The sequence below is a fragment of the Meles meles genome, chromosome 12 (assembly GCF_922984935.1).
Source record: "Meles meles chromosome 12, mMelMel3.1 paternal haplotype, whole genome shotgun sequence".
Classification (NCBI taxonomy): domain Eukaryota; kingdom Metazoa; phylum Chordata; class Mammalia; order Carnivora; family Mustelidae; genus Meles; species Meles meles.
Genome location: NC_060077.1, coordinates 18,462,772 through 18,481,909, shown reverse-complemented (window position 1 = coordinate 18,481,909; position 19,138 = coordinate 18,462,772). Strand labels below are relative to the sequence as shown.

Below are 19,138 nucleotides of genomic sequence, written 5' to 3'. Positions count from 1 at the left end.
GGAGAGAGATAATCAGTGAGATTGATGCCTGGCCTCACTCTGGAGCAACTGGAAAGCTGTGGGACTGGTGCGTGGTCATTGGTTAATTTATAAAGTGTCCCCCCGACCTCCCCGCAATTCCAGTGCATGGGTGAGGTGGAAACCACGGCTGTCAGCAGACACACTGTACAAACGTTTCCTTAACCTACCGTGTCTGTGTCCTCTAACACCGTAGATGCCGTTCTGACGAACACCAGGCATTTAAACTCTGTGCTAGACACATCTTGGAACAAGTAAGCACAGCCCCTCTTCAGAACCCTTGCAGTTAAATCCACAAACTACAAAGGTGCTGTCCTTCGCTTTACAGTCAAACACAAAGAAATGATAAATATTGACAAATAATATGCAAGCTCTCTGGAATCCTGCACACACAAATCATTTACAAAGAGGTATTACAGTTCATATTTCTACTGACCTAAGTCGCACGCAATGGGCTGTTCCAAAGCTCGATCCCCAGAATTTACAAAGGAAAAGACCAGGAAAGCCCTTCACGGCCCCGCTGTGTCCCAGCCTCCTAGAAGCCCATGCGACCTGTGGACTTGCTCAAGAACACGCACCAGCACACAGTGTCGGGATCCACAAGACTGCTCTAGTCCCCGGTTAAGAATTCCCAACGTAGGGAGCTTTCATCACCACATCAAAGAGAGGAGAGTGAGCTCGAAGGCAACTGTGTTTTCTTACCCATCTTGGCCAGGCAAGGGATCTGTAGGGAAAGAGAAGATAAACTTTAGAGAAAACCTGGCAGGGTCACCAAAGGAGTAAAACTAGTTGAAATAATTCGAGCCCTTTTAACATTAGAGTTGTTTTTATGGCTATAGCTCTAGCAGAATGGGAAGAATTCAAATCCATGGAGGGATTGGCAAAAGCATTCCCGACAGCGCGAACTCCGTGAGCAAACAAATGGGCTGGGGCCACACAGAAAGGTCCAGTATTCCAGTTTAGTGAGGACTGCTGAGTTTTGTGGACACGGGAGGACAGAGAGCCGTGTAGACAGTAGGGTCAGGTTTCTGCTGTGTGGGCGTGCCCCTAATGCCTCAACTGTGGGATTGAGTTCCTGAACTTAACGTTGCCTCCTCTGTTCTGTGAGTCTCCCTCCTCTAGTGTCCAGACAGAGAAGGTGTGGCTCGGTACGGCTGAAAGAAGGGCTTGCCTTCTCCTGAACAGGGAGGAGATGCCAGAGTTCTTGCGAGCTCCCAGACCAGGAAGGTGTGTGCCAATGCTCTGATCTCAGGATTCCTCTACCTTTGGGAACCCGCATGGAGGCTCCACAGAGACAGCGGCCAACTCTTACCACAGCCCCCGATTCTCAGAGTTAAGCTGCGTTCTTTAGAGGGGCTCTCCAAGAGGGCGTCCTGTGGGATTTAAACACCAGGTGCCCTGTTCTTCGTGATCCGTGCTCACCGTGAGCAGTAACTACCCCTGCTCCATGCCAGAGATGTGCCTGTGCAGAAAGTCAGGCTCTCTGGTCCAGTCAGGGCTCTTTCCTTCCCTGGGACAGTCGCCCAGTGTCATGCTTCTGTTTTTATCCATCCCCCCGCCCCCGACTCCTTTCCTTTTCCTCCTCCTCCTCTTTCCATCCCTCCTCCTCCCCCTCCCTCCCTTCTCCCCCCTCCACCTCCTTTCATTAGCGCCACCCGTCTCATCCTTTACTTTGAGGAGCAAGCACCCGGGGAGCCCCGCCATCAGTCTCTGAGCTTCCTATGGGTCCGACGGTGTGGTGAACATGTTTCAGGAGCTCTGTGTGCATAAAAGGCCAGACCTGCGGTCCCAAGCGCCAGAAGTCAGCAACCACCCTGCAGTTACGTGATATTTGAATCTTCAGAGACGGGTCTGGTATGGGGGATGCTTGGGCCACTGAGGCTCAGAAAGCGTGTCTCCTAGCTGCCTCCTCTGCTCACCCTCACCTGTGTGTGCCTTCCTCTCGTTCTCCCTCAGGGAGAGGCTGGGCCCCCATGGCATTTTCCCCACATACATTATGGAGGAGCAGGCATCTTGTAAAAGGGGACTCTGAAGAAACAGAAGATGGAGCCAGTTAATTAAACTAACATAAATTGCTACAAAAATCATCCTGATAATCTCACTTGGGTGCATTTCCAGATGCATGTTTATAGGAAAAACCAGAATGTCCAAAAACTCACCATTGTTACAACAACTCCTGTCTGCAGGTGACATCTGGCTGCTGCCCCACATGCGCCCTGTGGCCTCGCTGTCCCGTCCATGCCTTGCCTCTGTGCCTCTGCAGCTCTGTCTCACCACCACCCGATAGCAAAGCCATGTTGCCCTCAGACACCTTTAAAATTCCTTGCACCCCATTTGAACTGACTACCGACTATGGCTTTGGAAGACGTAACATAAGCAGCATATAGATTTCAGGGAGTGGGGAAAGAATCCCGATCTCCTAGATGGATAGAGGGGAGGAAAGCATTTAGGAAATGTAATTAGCACTTTTCATAACCGTCCACAAGCACCTGCCCTGGGGAGCCACGCAGCCCACAAAACTGGAGAGCTGGTGTCTAAGACCAGCCAGTGCCGCAGATCAGGTTGGAAATGGTGTGGGCTTTGTTTTGTTTATTTGTTTCTTTGTTTGTCTGTCTTTGATGTTGTATCTCTGAAAGCTCTTTAGAGGGATGATAGGAACACACACAGACGCTCACAGAGACACACGTAGAAATGGTGAGTGTTACCCATTGTCTGCCTGCCACATCCTGGTCACTCAAAGTTGTTCCCCTCTGCTTCTCTCCAGTGTGGATGGAGCCTCCTATGAAGTCATGCAGATCGACGTGGAAATAGAGGAGCCCAGTGACCCGCCAGCCACACAGCTTGTCACGTGGCAGGTGGAATATCCAGGGGACATCACGTCTGACTTGGGTGTATCCAAGATCTACGTGAGCCACAAGGACGTGATGGGCGTCATACCACTGGCCATGGTAAGAATGTCCCTGCCTTGCGTAGTCTGTACAGAACCTGAGGGAAAGAAAGGCTCCACACTGTCACCCAGACTGGGAGGGGAAGTGTAATTGAGCAGAGAACCAGGGTCGGGGGCACCGGAAGCTGAAGTCTACTACAAAGACTTCAAACAAGGCTACTACAGAGACCACAAAAATACATTGTTTCTAAGTAGTATTTTCAGAATATTGTGTAGAAAGGCATCAAGCTCCAGGGGTTAGAGTTGGACCTTCTGTGATATGAAAATTACGATCATTTAATAACTGTGTTTCTGTCATACATTGTGGACTTTAAGGATCTCAGATACATACACCTGCAGAAACCAAAGAGATTACATCCATTAGTGATGTGGCAGGTGACGTGGCCGACACCTGCCCAGTCCTAAGTCCACAGCTAGTACTTACCTGTAGGAGAGCCGACATGGCAAGCCGCGTTCTCGGTTCTTAATATCTATCAATTTCCCAGGGAAACCATAAATATAGTTCGAATGTGCAACGTCAGCTTGGTCGTGTTGGCAGCTAATTAGAAGCAAACGAAACACTCTATATTAAAGCGTTACTATATTCATTCATGGGGCGTCTGTTTACAACTCCGGAGAGACCGAAGACTGTCGGTCTGCATGCGTGCTCTCTAGGACTTGTGGAACAGGGATGGGCTTTCATCCGTGAAGGGCCGACCCTTGTTTGTCCTACAGTGCCTGTGGGGAGACTTGTCATCCAGGTCCCCTGAAAAAAACACGCCGACGCCCCGTAGAGCTCTGTCTGTCCTCAGGCTCTTCAGCAGCCCCTACGAAGAAATAATGCATTCTTTAAATGGGAATTTTCACGGCACCAAAGCTTGGGCACGTTTGTCTGCTCACAATAACTTGAGCTTCTCCTGTTACGAAAGGACTTCCCTGTCAGAAATGAAGCACGAGCTGACCTACACATTGACTGCCCAGCGTCTTCTCTACACCGTCTGTTAGGAAATATCGGCAAGTGTTATTATGGAGTGCAGACAGAACCCCGGGAATCAATCTTTCAATAAAAGGCAGCGTGGACAGTTGCCTGGTGACAGCAAGTTAGTTATTATGCGGCTCATCAGGAAACGGGAAGGGGTTCAGTGTGCTGCTGTCGGTAAGGGCTCCTGTTAACGACTTCTTTTATTCGGAAGGCATTGTGCCTCCGCTGGTGCCTCGTTGCACGCGTGACGGTAGCAATCCTTCAGTTAGGCTGTTCCTGAGTGGTTTCTATTAGTGGGGATGGCAAGACCATTTGTCTTGAATAAGGAACTACTTGAATTTGCTCCTTCTCAGCACCTTTGGTCGGATGGGCTGTTCACAAGACTCGGAACAGGTTTGGTGGTTTTGCTCAGCATAAGTTAACCTCCTGTTGTTTCCTACACTCAGCATTCCCCTGCCTCACAGGTCCCTGACACTCCCAAACCCCATCGGTCTCCATATCCTCCGTGAATCCCCACTCCAGCAAAGTGCCTGTCCCTCCTCCGATGGTCTCTGACCATTCTCATCTGACCTCACCCGTCCAGCTACGATGTAGCGCTGTAAGAGTGTGTCAATCTTAGCCAGCACCTCGCTGGCCCTTCTACAAATTGGAAATTGCATTCAGTGGAAAACAAGAGAGCTCCTCAACGGACCCAGTCTACCTTAGCCCAGCCAGAGGGGCCTTAAATACATCTGTTTCCCTTTTCACATACAGGGGCTCCTCAGATTGCTGGTGTGGTTTTGGTAGGGTGCCCCTGTGCCATCGGAGACCCAGGCTTTAGTTTGAGGGCATGAATTCCGTGCTTACGGTCCCAAGATGCTGGACCAACTCTAAGGGTGCTGGAGTGCCGACCAACTTACCCATTTCCTGTAGACCGGAAAAAGTAAGAAATGCACAAGCTTAAAGGTGACCAGTTACTTTTGCCTTTCAAGAAGCAAGGATCCAGCATAATATTTCTGGTTACATCCATTTGGCCAGACCTAGGTGAGAGGAAAGCTGGTTAATCTTTATGTTAGCATGGCTCATTGCTTAGACCCTGTTACAAGGAAACAAAAAGGAAATAATTATTTCAAGGCAATGGGAAGATTAATAACAATCCTCCTTCATTTCCACGTAAGGAAGCAGAGGCTCAGAGGGGTCACTCGTCTTGGCCCCTGAGTGTTTTCCATTCCGTGCTGGTTTTCAGAAAACTCCTAGGAAACAAAATCACATGACTGAATCCCAGCCCATGCTTACTTGACAGTGCCTCCCTTCCCCGTCTCAAGGGGGGAGAAAGAGACGACACATACTCGTAGGTTGTTGTAAGGATAAAGTTGATAACCCAAGAGTGCCTGGGACGGTGTCCAGTCCGGGGCAAACATAAAATAAATGGTAGCTATTATGTTTGTTTAACCTCTGGATACAAAGTGTAAACAGTACCCTGACGATAATATCGTAGGTTCTTTCAGGAAGGGGATTCGGTGGCTAACAACATATGGGGGCTCACAGACTGAACTGAGTTGAATGAATGTGATTAGAATACATTTGATCTGATGAGGCTTTCCTAGTGACCTTGGAGCATCTTCCTCTATAAATGAGGGTGAAGTCTTGAGGGTCCTGACCTCCCAGTCTTTCATATTTGGAGTGTTCTGAGACCGCCCCCCCTTCCCGAGAAGGCTGCTTCATTTCACCTTTGACTCAACTGCTAAAAGAACTTTGGCCATTTTTGGAGAGATTACCCTCATTAATTGAACTCTTTTGCGAATTTCATTTCATTTCTACTTTGTCTTTGGTCATCCCATGTTCACTGGGGGATGTTTGAAGGCGATTAGATACCCATGCCTCTATTAATCTACTCATCTGGTCACACATTCTTGACTATTGGAGAAACAGCAGAAAAGCCAGCTCACCAAGACCATGACGAGTGAGGAGAAGGTGCTCTGGGTTGAGAGCACGGTCACTGAGCACTCGTAAGCTACATAAGGGAGTGGGTCTTCAAGGGTGATTGGAAGCCACTGGAAGGCTCTCAGCAGAGAGTCATGGACCCATGTGTGTTTTTAAGATTTATTTATTTATTTATTTATTTGACAGAGAGAGAGAGATCACAAGGCAGAGAGGCAGGCAGAGAGAGAGGGGGAAGCAGGCTCCCCGCCAGGACCCTGGGATCATGACCTGAGCTGAAGGCAGAGGCTTAACCCACTGAGCCACCCAGGTGCCCCCCATGTGTGTTTTTAGATGAGAACCCGGCTGTAGGTGGAGAATCGATTTGGGGGAGCAAGTGTGACATCAGAGAGAGTTAGAGCCTGTCCTTTGGCTGCTGTCAAATAACTCTGACCCAATGAGCACAGCAATTACTCATTTCTAATCTGTCCTGTGGGAGTGTGAGCAGCCTGGGGCTTTTCATATGCCTCCACGGACTTAGGACAGAGCTTCCCTCTGTCCTATCACTGAGTGACCCCAAAGGTACCGACCTCATCCCCATGGCCTTGAATTAATAACAGTCATGTCCCTGGGGAGCCTGCAGGCACAGGCAGATCGGCAGAAGGAAAATGTGCCCCTTTCCAACCAGGACATGATCCGTCCCTGAATGCTGCATGCCTGCTCCAAGCCCGTCAGCTGTGAGATCCACTGAGGGGCCACCTCTAGCTGCAGGGGAGAAGGGAGAGTGAGCCTATCCCAGGGGCCATGCATCCCACTAAAAGTATTTTATGGTGGAAGAAGGAAGGAGCACAGATGCCATCTGGATGGCCCCGTGGGCTGCGGTAAGGACAGTGGAGAAATGGCAAGGTGTGTCCTTGCAGGTACTATCTTAGAAGGTACAGAGATGATTGGACTGTCCCATGCACCAGGCGTATGTGTGAAGGAATGATAGGTGAAAAAAACCGTGACTTCTGGTTCTGGGTTCATTCAGAGAGCTGCCCGTCTATCTCCACAATCGACCGACATACCTAAAATGTTTAAGAGAACTCCCATTATGAAGTATCCCATGGCTTCCGTTTTCCCACAAAGATCTTTGCACACATCTCCAAGTGATTCCTGTACATAAACTTTTAGGAATAAATCCAAATCAAAGGACATGAATCAATGGGTATGCAATTTTGTAATTTTTTTTTTTTTTTAAGAGAGAGAGGGTGCACAAGCAGGGGGAGTGGGTGAGGGAGAAGCAGACTCCCTATTGAGCAAGGAGCCTGATGTGGGGCTTGATCCCAGGACCCTAGAATCATGACCTGAGCTGAAGACAGATGCTTAACCAACTGAGCCACCCAGGTGCCCCTGTAATTTTTTAAATAGTTAGTCTCCAAACTGCCTTCTGGCAGGTTTAACCTATTTAATTCCACCTGCTGCATACGAGGACACCCATTTCCCTGCGACTTTACAAACGTAGGATACTGAAATTTTTAAATAGGCAATTTATCCAGCAAAAACGATACCTTATTATTGCCTTATTTGCTTTTTTTTTGGTTCCATTTGTAAATTTTCTCTCTCCTTTTTTTTTAAGATTTTATTTGCGCACACATGTGAGAGAGAGAGAGAAAGAAAGAGAGCGAGCATGAGTGCACAAATGAGGGAAGGTGCGGAGGAAGAGAAAGAAACAGACTCCCCACTGAGCAGGGAGCAGGGGTTCTGTCCCAGGACCCTGAGATCATGACCTGAGTTGAAGGCAGACGCTTAACCAACGGAGCCACTCCCATCTGTAAATTTTCTTACCGAACATTTATTCTTACCCATTTCCTTTCCCTCTTGGGAATTCCGTTTCTTGTTACTTTGTCATTGAAAAAACTTTTTAATTGTGGTAAAAACATGTAACATGAAATATGCATCTTAGTCATTTTCAAGTGTAGAGTTCTTTAGTGTTAAATATTTTTACATGATGATGCAACGGATCTCCAAAACTTTCTCATCTCCCAACCCTGAAATCCTAGCCACTAAACACCAATTCCTCCTCCTACCCCCAGCCCAGCCCGTGGACACCACTTTCTCCTCTTTCTATATATTAGTGATGCTAGCCTTTCCACTGGCATGTTCTTACAAATATTCTTCCCAATTTTCCCTGTGCTTTCTAATCTCACAGATCATATATTTTAACAAGCAGAAGCTCGGGGGTGCTTGTTTAATTTTTATGCACTCAAATCCACTGATCTTTTCCATAATGGAAATCCTTCCTCTCCCCCCTAATTATGACCAAGAGGAAGAACATGCCTGTTTAATTGTTCTTGTAAAATCCCAGAAATTCAGTTACCCCCAGATAGCACATTTGAATAGGTAGAGTTGTCATTTTGAGAAGATAAAGCTGGAGGGAAAATGCAGTTGTGACGCTTTATACGATCATTAAGGATTTGAGATCAGTTTGGAGGAGGCTCATGGCCCCTCCGTTCTTTGTGTGACTTACAGATTTCCATGCAGGAAAGCTTTGAGATGAGATGCAGCTAAGCACCAGCATTCAAAGCTAATTTCCCCAAAGACATTTATTTCCTTCTCAATATTTTGCCCATTTTTCCCTGATGTCTACAGCCATAAAACCTTTTTTTAAAAAATCCATTCATGTATTTCTACTTTTATTACATTCTTTTTTTTTTCTTCCCAGGAAATGATGCCTTACCATCTTGTAGGTAAATATATTCTTGTCCTTAGGGAGGAAAATGTGAGGAGAATGTCATTAAATGTGCATTAACGTTAATCTAATTAGTGCACATCTGTAACTGTGTGTCAGGGTCTGATTCTGGAAAGCAGTGTTTGCACTTCTTAGAAGAACTGGAACTTTCTGGGCTGGGGCTCAGGGTTAGCCCCGGTTGCTCAGAGCTCTTCAACATCCTTCTCCCCTGTCTCTGGGGTTTGGGTAAAACAAGTGTTTTGAGCTTCTGCCAGGATTCAGATAATGACACTGATATTTATCCGTGGGAATGCCATAACAGCTAGTCCTTGAAAACATTAACATGTGCTCTTCATTTTAAACTGAGACTAAATATGTTTTCAATCATGTTGGGTGTGGTTGTTGGGGTACTGTGGTTGTTGGTGTACTATGGTTGCTGGTGTACTGTGGCTGCTAGTATACTGTGGCTGCTGGTATACTGTGGCTGTTGGTATACTGTGGCTGCTGGTGTACTGTGGCTGTTGGGGTACTGTGATTGTTGGGGTACTGTGGCTGCTGGTGTACTGTGGCTGTTGGGGTACTATGGTTGTTGGGGTACTGTGGCTGCTGGTGTACTGTGGCTGTTGGTGTACTGTGGTTGTTGGTGTACTGTGGCTGCAGGTGTACTGTGCCTGCTGGTGTACCGTGGCTGTTGGGGTACTGTGGTTGTTTGGGTACTGTGGCTGTTGGGGTACTGTGGTTGCTGGGGTACTCTGGCTGTTGGGGTACTGTACTTGCTGGGGTACTCTGGCTGTTGGGGTACTGTGGTTGCTGGGGTACTGTGGCTCTGGGGTACTGTGGCTGCTGGGGGACTGCAGTGCTGCTCTAAGTCTGGGGCTTGCAGGTGGGTGATGCCACTCTCCTGAGGATGGTAGCAGTGCGCCTCCACTCCTCTTGGGCTCCTGATAAGTTCCCACTTCACCAAGTTTTTCATCCTGGACCAGTAGTCTTCGCCATCAGAACTGGGGTGGGACTTTAAACAGAAAGTATCGGGGGTACAGTCCAGATGGATGATTGTGATTCCAGAAAATAATCACAAGACTCCCGTCCTAATGAACAGTTTGGTGCTGGTGACATTCTGTGACGTTTGCAATGATGTGCGGTCTAGATAGGTCTGCAGATCCCTGGGGAGGCTACCCATTGTTAAATAAGACCAAAGAGTCGGTGTACCACGTGCTCTTTGTGGTGTGCAGTGTGGCCTTAAATGTCACTGTCATCAGAGCACAAATGCATCTCACAGATCTCTTTGCAGAACCCACTTCCCATGCCACCTCCTCCAGGGACGCTTCCTGGATCCCCACAGCCAGATGTGCTCTCTGTCAACTCTTCCACTCTGTCCACCCCATGATTTCCTGTGCACGGTGAAGACGGTAGTCAAGTCGCAGGATTCAGACTCTTGAGTTACTTTTGACGGTTGAGATCACTCCCCTGGGAGCTGTGATAGGGCAAGAGTCAAACCAAGATGTTTGAGAAGACCTCAGCCCAGTACATTCCTTCCATACCCTCTCCATCCTTCCTCATTTCCTCTTGTTTGAATCCCACCTAAACCCTTCCAGTCTTCAAGCCCACTTCCAGCGTGGAAGCAGCTAGACACCAGTGCACCACAGTTGACTTACTGTTTATGCTACCCTCAAACGCCTTCTGCTCGTGAGTGTGGGTGAGGGACATCCTAGCCCAGACAACCACAAACAGAACTGCCCCAGTGAAGACCTCATCAGACCCTTGATGACTCCCTTGACTGAGCACTGAGTTCTTTCTTACATGATTCCCAGGGTTGCAGGGAACTGATCATCAAACAACTTCTCCCTTCCTTGTTCACATGCATCTTCTTAAGTCTTACTGATCAGGGCGTGCCCCGAATCCATGGTTCAGTGGGCTGTTATTCCATTTCTGTCAACCTAGCTTGCAAAACTCACCTGTATTTTTACGGCCACATAATTTCCTATTCTAGAGACTGAAGAAATGCCTTTTGGGTAAGCTTTCCTGGATCTAAGACATCCCTCCCTTTGAACACAGTTGATGCCCGAAAAACATGGGTTTGAACTGCGTGGGTCCACATATATGGGGATTTTTTTTTTCAATAAATGGAGTCCAGTACCGTACATGTGTTTTCTTTTCTTATGTTTTCTTAAGAAATTTTATCATCTCTAGCTTACTTTATTGTAAGAATGCAATATCATGCATAGAAGACACAAAATGTGTGCTAATTGTTTATGTTATCAGTCGGACTACTGGTCAACGGTAGGCTGTGAGTAGTTCAGTTTTGGGGGAGTTAGAAGTCCTATGTGGATCTCCCACCATGCGGCAGCTGGTGCCTCGAAGACCCGTGTTGTTTAGGGGCACCTGGGTGGCTCAGTCGGTTAAGTGTCTGCCTTCAGCTCAGGTCGTGATCCCAGGGTCCTGGGATCGAGCCTCAGATCAGGCTCCCTGCTCAGCAGGAGCCACCTTCTCCCTCTCCCTCTGCCTGCTGCTCCCCCTGCTTGTGCTCTCTCTCTCTGTCAAATAAATAAAATCTTTAAAAAAAAAAAAAAAAGATTTTAGAGTCACGTGTAAAATGACCTTTCTTTTCATGGCCTACACTGTCCCCTGATCTTCAGAATCCTCATGACTTCATCTCCTGGCACACCCACCTTGCATCGATTGTCTCCTGCCATCACCCTGGGTCCCCTTCCTAATCGCACAGCCAGCAGAAGGCGCAGCAGTGTCCCCTCGTCGAGGCCCAGAGAGTGGCCTCACCACCCCCTGGAGACAGGGTGATGCGGGGTCCTTTGTCTCCCATCACCCCCAAAGTCGGCACGGGTAACATGCTGTGCCTGTCACCTATCGAGATCAGAACTGGAGAAAATGCCCCCACATGAGGGAAGGAATCTCTCTTTCCTGGCGCCCGTAATGAAATTTCTTTTTATTTTTGGCATGAAAGCAGCTTCTTGGCTCTTTTTTGTTTGACTTTTCGTGGTATTCTTTTCCTGTGTCAGCCCATTAATTAATATGCCAGATACCCTGTGTTGTTTTCCTCAGACTTTTTGAAAATTCAGTCACACTGGATAGCACGCCCTTGCTTTCATTTTTATACTTCCTCAACCAAGTGAAAATTAAGTTGTGGCTAGAGCCCTTGAGGAAAAGAATCTCTGCTTCAAGAAGCGTTCCTGTTTTGTGTGTTCCGGGGATAACTATGGCGGCCCTCAACGGCGTTCACACTAATGACACCAGATCCTTGATGCTTATTAGGTACGAGGTGCACTCTCCATACCTCCTTCTTTGTGTGGACTCTTTCAGTCCCTTCAGGGACCTGGCGAGGCTGGTACTGCTCTTCTCCCCATTTCACGGAGAGGAGGGCACGCCTAGCGGAAGGATGCTCCAAGGAGTACAGCCACAAAGCTGAACCGGAGAAGAGCCCAGCTGGACAGGTTCCAGAGCCCGGGCTTTCCTACCAGTGCACTACGCCCGCCCTCTCCATGAAAACCGCATTTCAGCTGCCGATAGGTTCAGTATGCAAAAGGATCTTTGGAAGATGCAAATACAAAAAAAAAAAAAAAAAAAAAAAAAAGACACACACACACTCATAAAAGAATATGAAATTGAGAAGTTGTACTGAAATCGGAAAGTCATCTGAAAATGAATTATTTATTATGCACAAAGCCACTGCCTTTGCTTTTCAGCCCACTCTGGTGCCTTTGATGCCCCTAATGAGCCATCCTCTGCAGAGGAAATTTATAATGAGCTGGTGGTGGCTCACCGTCAAAGCTCTTAAAGGTACCCAGTACAAATTAAGCCAGGTGTTTCTGCTATTGTTGGCTGCCTGGTCGTTATCACAGCCCCCGCTCCGGTCCAGCCGTTAGCTATCAGGGAGCAAATAGGCTTGTGATGTAACTCGTTTTGCAGGCACTCCAGAAAGCAGTCCATCCCTGCCGCCTTCCCTGGGCTCCCACAACGTGCCAGGCGCTGGCTTTTGTGTTGGGAGACGCAACAGAGCTCACATCCCATTTGGGGGCGGGGGAGAGACCGCTGGTAAATAAGTAAAAAATAATTGAGCAAGGTGCATTCGGAATTGGTCTATGCCTGGCAGGAAATAAAACAGGATCCAGGGACACGAGCCCTTTGAGACTGGGACGTCCCTGCAGAGGTGACATTTGAACTGAGACAGAATGCCGAGGACCTAGCCAACGTGGAACTAACCTGATGAGAGCTGGCTTTCCAGACAGAAGGGAAGGCAGATGCCAAGACCCACAGCTGGGGCCCGCTCGGCGTGCCTTACAAAAAGAAAGGTCAAGGGAAGCAGGGGGATAGTGATTAGACGGGTCGAGGTCCGAGTCGGCAGGCACCGGATGATGTAGACAGTCACCGGCCATGATACGTGTGGCAAGATTTCTCAGTGAGTGTGTTTAAATCTCATTGGATTCATAATCCTCCTTTCCAACATCACTCTGAGTACAAAAGGAGAACAAAGTTGGTGGCATGTGAGCAGTGGAAGTTGACGGACCATGTACGGTCCAGGTGGAAAGAGCTGAGGACTGGGTCTGGCTTGATGAGGACGGTGTCCAAGGCAAATGGAAGGCCTCAGAATGTACTGTCTAAGTGTGGCCATCAGACTTGCTTACAGAGACCAGGAGTTTGTTTGAATGGGTGACACCAACCATGAGTCTAGACTAGACAGTACTCTCTGATAGAACTCTGGGCCGTGACACAAATGTTTTGTTATGTGAGCCCTCCAGCATGGCAGCCACAGCCCCACGTGGTTTCTGAGCCCCGGAAACGTGACTAAGGTTACTGAGGAACTGCAATCTTTCTGTAATTTAATTACATTGGCCCTTGAACAACGCAGGGCTTGGGGGCACCGACCCCCCGCACAACTGAAGGTCTGTGTGTCACTGACAACTTTGTAGGGCTTCACAGCCGAGAGCCCGCTGTTGCCTGCAGACCTTCCCCCAAACATAAACACCCAGTTAACAGATTTTGCACGCTCTGTGTATTATACACCATATTTTCATGATGAAGTAAGCTAGAGAAAAGAAGACGGTTTTAAGAAGATGAGGAAGAGAAAATGCATTTATAAACTCTACCACATTCACGGAAAAAACTCCACATACAAGTGGACCCACATGGTTCAAGCCTGTGATGTTCAAGGGCGGACAGTAATTGAGATTTGGCCGAGCTTCTGATGGCTAAGCTTAGACAGCATGACTGTCTGGTGGCTGCCGGCCCTCAGACTAGACAGCACGCCTCCAGAGCTGTGGCTTGGGGAGCAGAGGGGCGGCCAGGCTGTTTCTGAGATGAGAATCTGCATATCTTCCACTTGTGCCGCCGACCCTCTGTCTGCTCGTCTCCTCCCTGCTCTGGGCCGGGGAGTCTTTGCTCTGTGCATGGCTTCCAAGGGCCTGTCTGGTCTGCTGGATTCCAGTTGGGTTCAGTCAGCGGTAGGCAGTGGAAGAAGACCAGAAGGAGGGCGAAGAGAAAGGCTGGGGGTTTGGTTCTCCTGGTTCTGTGCCCCGTCAGCCCTGAGTCTCAATGACTGCATTGGTCCCTCGGAAGCGGCAGCCCCTGTGGGTCACTGGAGCCACAAGAGTTATACCAGGGGTGATGGGGCCGGTCTCTTGCCACTACCTGCACGTCTGAGTGTCTGAACGCACCTCTGTGAACTGACGTGGAACCCCCTTGCAGTTCATGCCCTGAAGCACACAGCGCTTTATTATAAACTATTTGCTTTTATTTCTCCTTTATAATTCTGTGAAGACATTATATTGATTTTTTAAGCACGTGTGTTGGTAGGTTATATTCATTGTGGTTCTTCTTTTGGGATAAAGAAGGCACTTCTTAATTTGTGGTATAAATCTCCGTTATATGAAAGGAGCATTAGATCAGATAGGATTGCAAACAGTGGGGTTGGCGCCTGCTTCCTGGGAAGGCACGGAGAGTAAGTGTCCCTCCTGCGGGCCCCACAGCCTCTGTTGCAACAAAACAATGGTGCCCTCGGGAGCCCAAAGCAGCCGAAACACGCCCGCCCCTGGGTGTGGCTGCATGCCGCTCAGACTGTCCGTGAACATGGAGATGGGAATTTCGGATCATTTTCATGTGCTGGCGGATCGCATGCTTTAGAAAAAAAAAAAAAAAATTGGAACATTTATACGTATAAAACCTGTGAAGGCTATCCAAAAGCTAGAGCTTACGGAATGTCATGTTTAAGCCAATCCGTCATCAACTAGAGACAGAGCTTTTCTCAGCCTTGTTTAAGTCCCTCCTTAGGAGCTGGACAGGGGCTGTCCTCCATGGCCCAATCACGATGTAAATAAAGCTTAGCCTCCTTGAAGGAGCGCCTCCCTAAAAGTGAAAACAATTTTGAAGAGCGTTGTTATCATGGGAAATGTGCATTTTCTGGGGTGAGCAGGGATGGGTTTCTGCACTCTTGGCAGAGTCCCCACAAGACTAGGTCAACCTGAGCAGGTAGAGGGCGGCAGCCACCTCCCTAGACCAGGTGCCCCCATCTGGGGCTGATGCTCGGCCCTGCACCTGTTACCCCCACCCCCCCTCCAACAATACCTCCAGTGGTTTGACCCTGAACATCGAAGGAGAACGTTCTACCCTCTCAGAGCTCTGGGAGCTCTCCCACCTTCCTGTTGGCTCTTCTTGCTAAATCTATCTCCCCTGACTCACTGCTTCGTAGGCAGTTTCCCCTGGACAGCGGCAGAACTTGCCAGCAATGCAGCTGCCATTAACCTTCCAATTAACCTTATTATCAAAGAGTGGAAGGGGGTGGGAAGAGAACTGGAGACTGATTTCAGCATGTTTCCAACGAATTCCCAGGTCCTGTGTGCTCAGAGCCAATACTTCCTTGCTTCCGAGATCCTTTCCCAAAGGCAGGCTCACTCCATTACCTCTGCCATTAAGGCAACGACCAGCCAGCTGCTGGACACGCCTTTCAGCAGAGCGGGGTGGCACACACAATCCCGGTGCATCCTGGCCGTTGGCCAGCTGCCTCGCCCATGTGTTTTGTGTCTCCGGGAAATGTGTTCTGCTTCTGTCAAGAGGGACCCGGAAACCCAAACTCGAAATTTTGCAAAAGCTCTGGGCATGGAAGTTTCCCATAGCACCTGCTCCTCCTGCCTTCTGTATCAGCATCTGTCAGATGTAGGCTCGCTGTAGCAGGTGGTCAGGCTCACGGTCTGGAAAATGCAGCCTCATCGGAAAGCATCCTGGTCAAGACCGTGTTCTCACAGTGCACCTCACGTCTTCATTTTAAAGATTTATTTATTTATTTGACAGAGTGTGTGTGCACGAGAGGGGGTGGGGAGGGGGGAGGAGCAGAGGGAGAAGGAGAAGCAGACTCCCTGCTGAGCAAGGAGCCCGACGTGGGGCTCAATCCCAGGACCCTGAGCAGAAGGTAGACGCTTAACCTACTGATCCCCCCAGGCGTCCCTCCATGGTCCCTCTTGAGACCTAGCAGGTCATGTATGGATTTTGCCCTACAGATAAAGACCAAAATAGGCACATTGCCTGTGGTGTTCATGCCACATGCGTAGCACCTAGACCAGTGTGGGACCCCACCGGAAGCTCGCTACGCACACTGGACTGTAGGAGGAATCGGATGGAGTTGAACCTTATCTCTGTTCTGACAGGTTGTGAGTGAGCGGAACTGGGACAAGTCAGATGACCTCTCTGCACCTCACTCTTCTCACCTGTAAAATGGGGATAACCTTCATATTTCTGCTTCCCAGGGGGATGCAGGCTTTAGTGAGAGTCAACGTAAACCATTTAGCACGGGTCCTGGTGCTTCATGGCTGTAAGTAACTATTCCTACTGCTACTAGTAACCACAGAGAGAAGGTATGTTTAGGAATATTAGTGCGAAAAAAGTTGAAACAGCCATTGCTTTTTTTCTTATGGTCTTCTGGAAGTTTTCCAAGAAATTAAGGACAAAGCAATGTCCTGTAGAAACAAATGAATGTCCTACAGAAATAAAAAGCCTTGATAAGCCGATAACATTCTAATAATAAGTAATAATGGCTGTGTCCTGGATGGCATCCTTGGATGACAACAGTGAATGTGTTTGGACTTCTCAAATCCAGCCCAGACTGATTTGTGCAGAAATCAGAACTTATTCACTTGTGTAAGATGGAATCCATTTGGTGACCTAATTGACCCCCAATTACAAGAGTTTTCGCGATGACGAGAACTCATGTCTCTCACCCATTAAAGAAATCCAGAAGTAGGGCTATGTGATGAATATGGTGGCTTCCTCGCTCACACAGGTGTGTCACTGTACCAGGCAACTCCATTCTCCAAGTCGCCTCAGGATTCAGAATGGCTGGCGAGGCTCCAGCCATCACGTCCACCCTTGGGAAGCACCTTCAGGACATCATGAAGCATCGGTTGCCTTTATGAGAAGAGTTTAAGTCAAGACTTTAAGACACAGACACAGTGTGATGGAACAGCACATGAAGAGCAGCCCCAAATAGTCCAAAGGGAACATGTTTCTTCCTCTTAAAATATGTTCATCTTAGAGAAGAAGCCATTCTGCATTCGCCCGTGTGGGCCATCAAGCATATGGGAGTGTAGAGCATGCCCATCTCCACACAAAACATGAAGAACCCCGATGCAGATGTGTTGGCAAGAACGTGTTGGTCCTAATGAGAAAAATAATTATGTTAAAAAATTTTGAAGGGACGCCTGGGTGGCTCAGTCGGTGAAGAGTCTGCCCTCAGCTCAGAGCACGATCCCAGTGTCCTGGGATCCGGCCCTGCATCAGGCTCCCTGGTCAGTGCCTCTCCCTCTCCCTCTGCCCCTCCCCCTGCTTGTACTCTCTCTCTCTCTATCTCTCTGTCAAATAAATAAAATCTTTAAAAAAATGTATTGAAAAATAACACATTAGTATATTTATTTTCACCTACTGGTGGTTTCCTCATGTGGAACTGAACTATTTTCCCAGGGTTCTCTAACTCAGAAATTTTCAACAAAAGCCATTATTTTCTTGACAGATGCTAAGGAGACCGGAAAGTTCCATGGATGCCGGAATACGAGTTGATGTATAGTTAAAGTAAAACATCGGTTAGGTAACAATTCCATGAGCTCTCTACTCTGTTCATCTTTGCACGATGGGTAGTAAATATAGGGTTAGGACTTCCCAGCGTGGGCAAATGAGGGGGAAAAAATCTGTCTTTTGAGTTTGTATAAACCAGTCTTCCAGTTGTGAGAGTAAATTACCCATTAAACTTAGCCCAATAAAAATGATTGCTCTCCCCTTGAACTGGATTTCTCTTTTGCCTTAAAGAGGAAGACAGGAATGCTAATGCAAATTTTTCTTCCTCACCCCTCTTATGGTGAAAGAGAATGTCTTTTCCTCTCTCCCTTCCCTCTTGCTCTGCCTTCCCCTCCACCTGTGTTAGGGTTTTCCAGAGAAATAGAACTAATAGCACGTAGATATCTAGGCTGAGAAATATATATATTGTATAATTATATATTATTATTCCTTATTTTCTCAGCATGTATTACATACTATTGTACATAATGTATATTTTTATATAATAAATATGAATACTTATAAATATTTAATCCTATTATATATTATATATAGTATTATAATCCTATAATATTATCAGCTGAGAAAGGGAGGAAGCCTGCTTCTGTTTTCCTGTGTCACTGCTTGGGCTGGGACATCCCGTCTCTCATCCTGTACTGCTCTCAGACTGGCACCCGCCCCACCAGCTTTCCTGGGCACCCAGCTTGCAGACAGCAGGTGGTGGGACCCCTGTGGAGTTCGTTCTTGCATTTAAGAGTTCGGTGTGTGGTAGTGGACATGCTTTCCCAATGCAAGCAACAGGAACCCCACTTCACACAGGCTTGACCAACACACAGACTTCCTGTGGCACACCCCGGGGCGTCCAGAAGGCGGGGGCGCAGAGAAGAGGGAGAAGATGGCGGGTCCGTGGAGCCGACTCTGTTAGTTCACGTTGCTTGGTCTTTGCCATGGCTTGGTCTCGTTCTCTGTACTCCCTTCCTGGGTATCAGCAACCATGGGAGCCAAGGGAGACATTGCTCACATTCGTCGGGGGCAAGGACAGCAGCTCTCCTTCAGCTATGACACAGAAGTCCTTCCTGTCGGTCAGTCTGTGCCGGGTGTGGCCGTCACCTGTCCCCAGCCTGGAAACCATCAGCAGGTACTGTGACTGGTCTAAGCAGGCTTCCTGAACTCACTACCACCAAGGGATTAGGATGCTCATGCCTGGCGAGGTTGGGGAGTCCGTCAGCAGTCTCTGAGTTCCCAAGCTGTAAGTCGGGATGGCCATTTGAACAACACCAGGTTTCTGATAGGCAGGAGAGAAGAAAGAAGGGAGGCGTGGTGTTCCACGATGTAGCCTGCCTGGAAAATCTGCAGCAGAAAGCTCCTGGGTGACTATGATTGCATAGTGTTTGGGGTGAAGGGAGAAACTTGCCTTTCTGTTTTACTTACAAGCAAATCTTAAAGTGCTGTACAAGGACCAAAATGTCCCGTGGAACAGGTGCTTGGCAAAGATGATGACAACCTGGAGAAAGAACGTGCACACTGTCCTTCCTCTGGAAGCCAGTCCTGCAGA

The 19,138-nt window shown here is 48.2% G+C and overlaps 1 protein-coding gene across 1 annotated transcript in view; it reads left to right on the top strand.

Moving 5' to 3' along the window:
• Positions 1-19,138, top strand: part of TMEM132D (transmembrane protein 132D) — a 597,103-nt gene that overhangs the window by 407,754 nt on the left and 170,211 nt on the right. Inside the window, exon 4 of the mRNA XM_046024139.1 lies at positions 2,783-2,966. Coding sequence (XP_045880095.1) covers positions 2,783-2,966 — 184 coding nt within the window. The remainder of the gene's footprint in view (positions 1-2,782; positions 2,967-19,138) is intronic.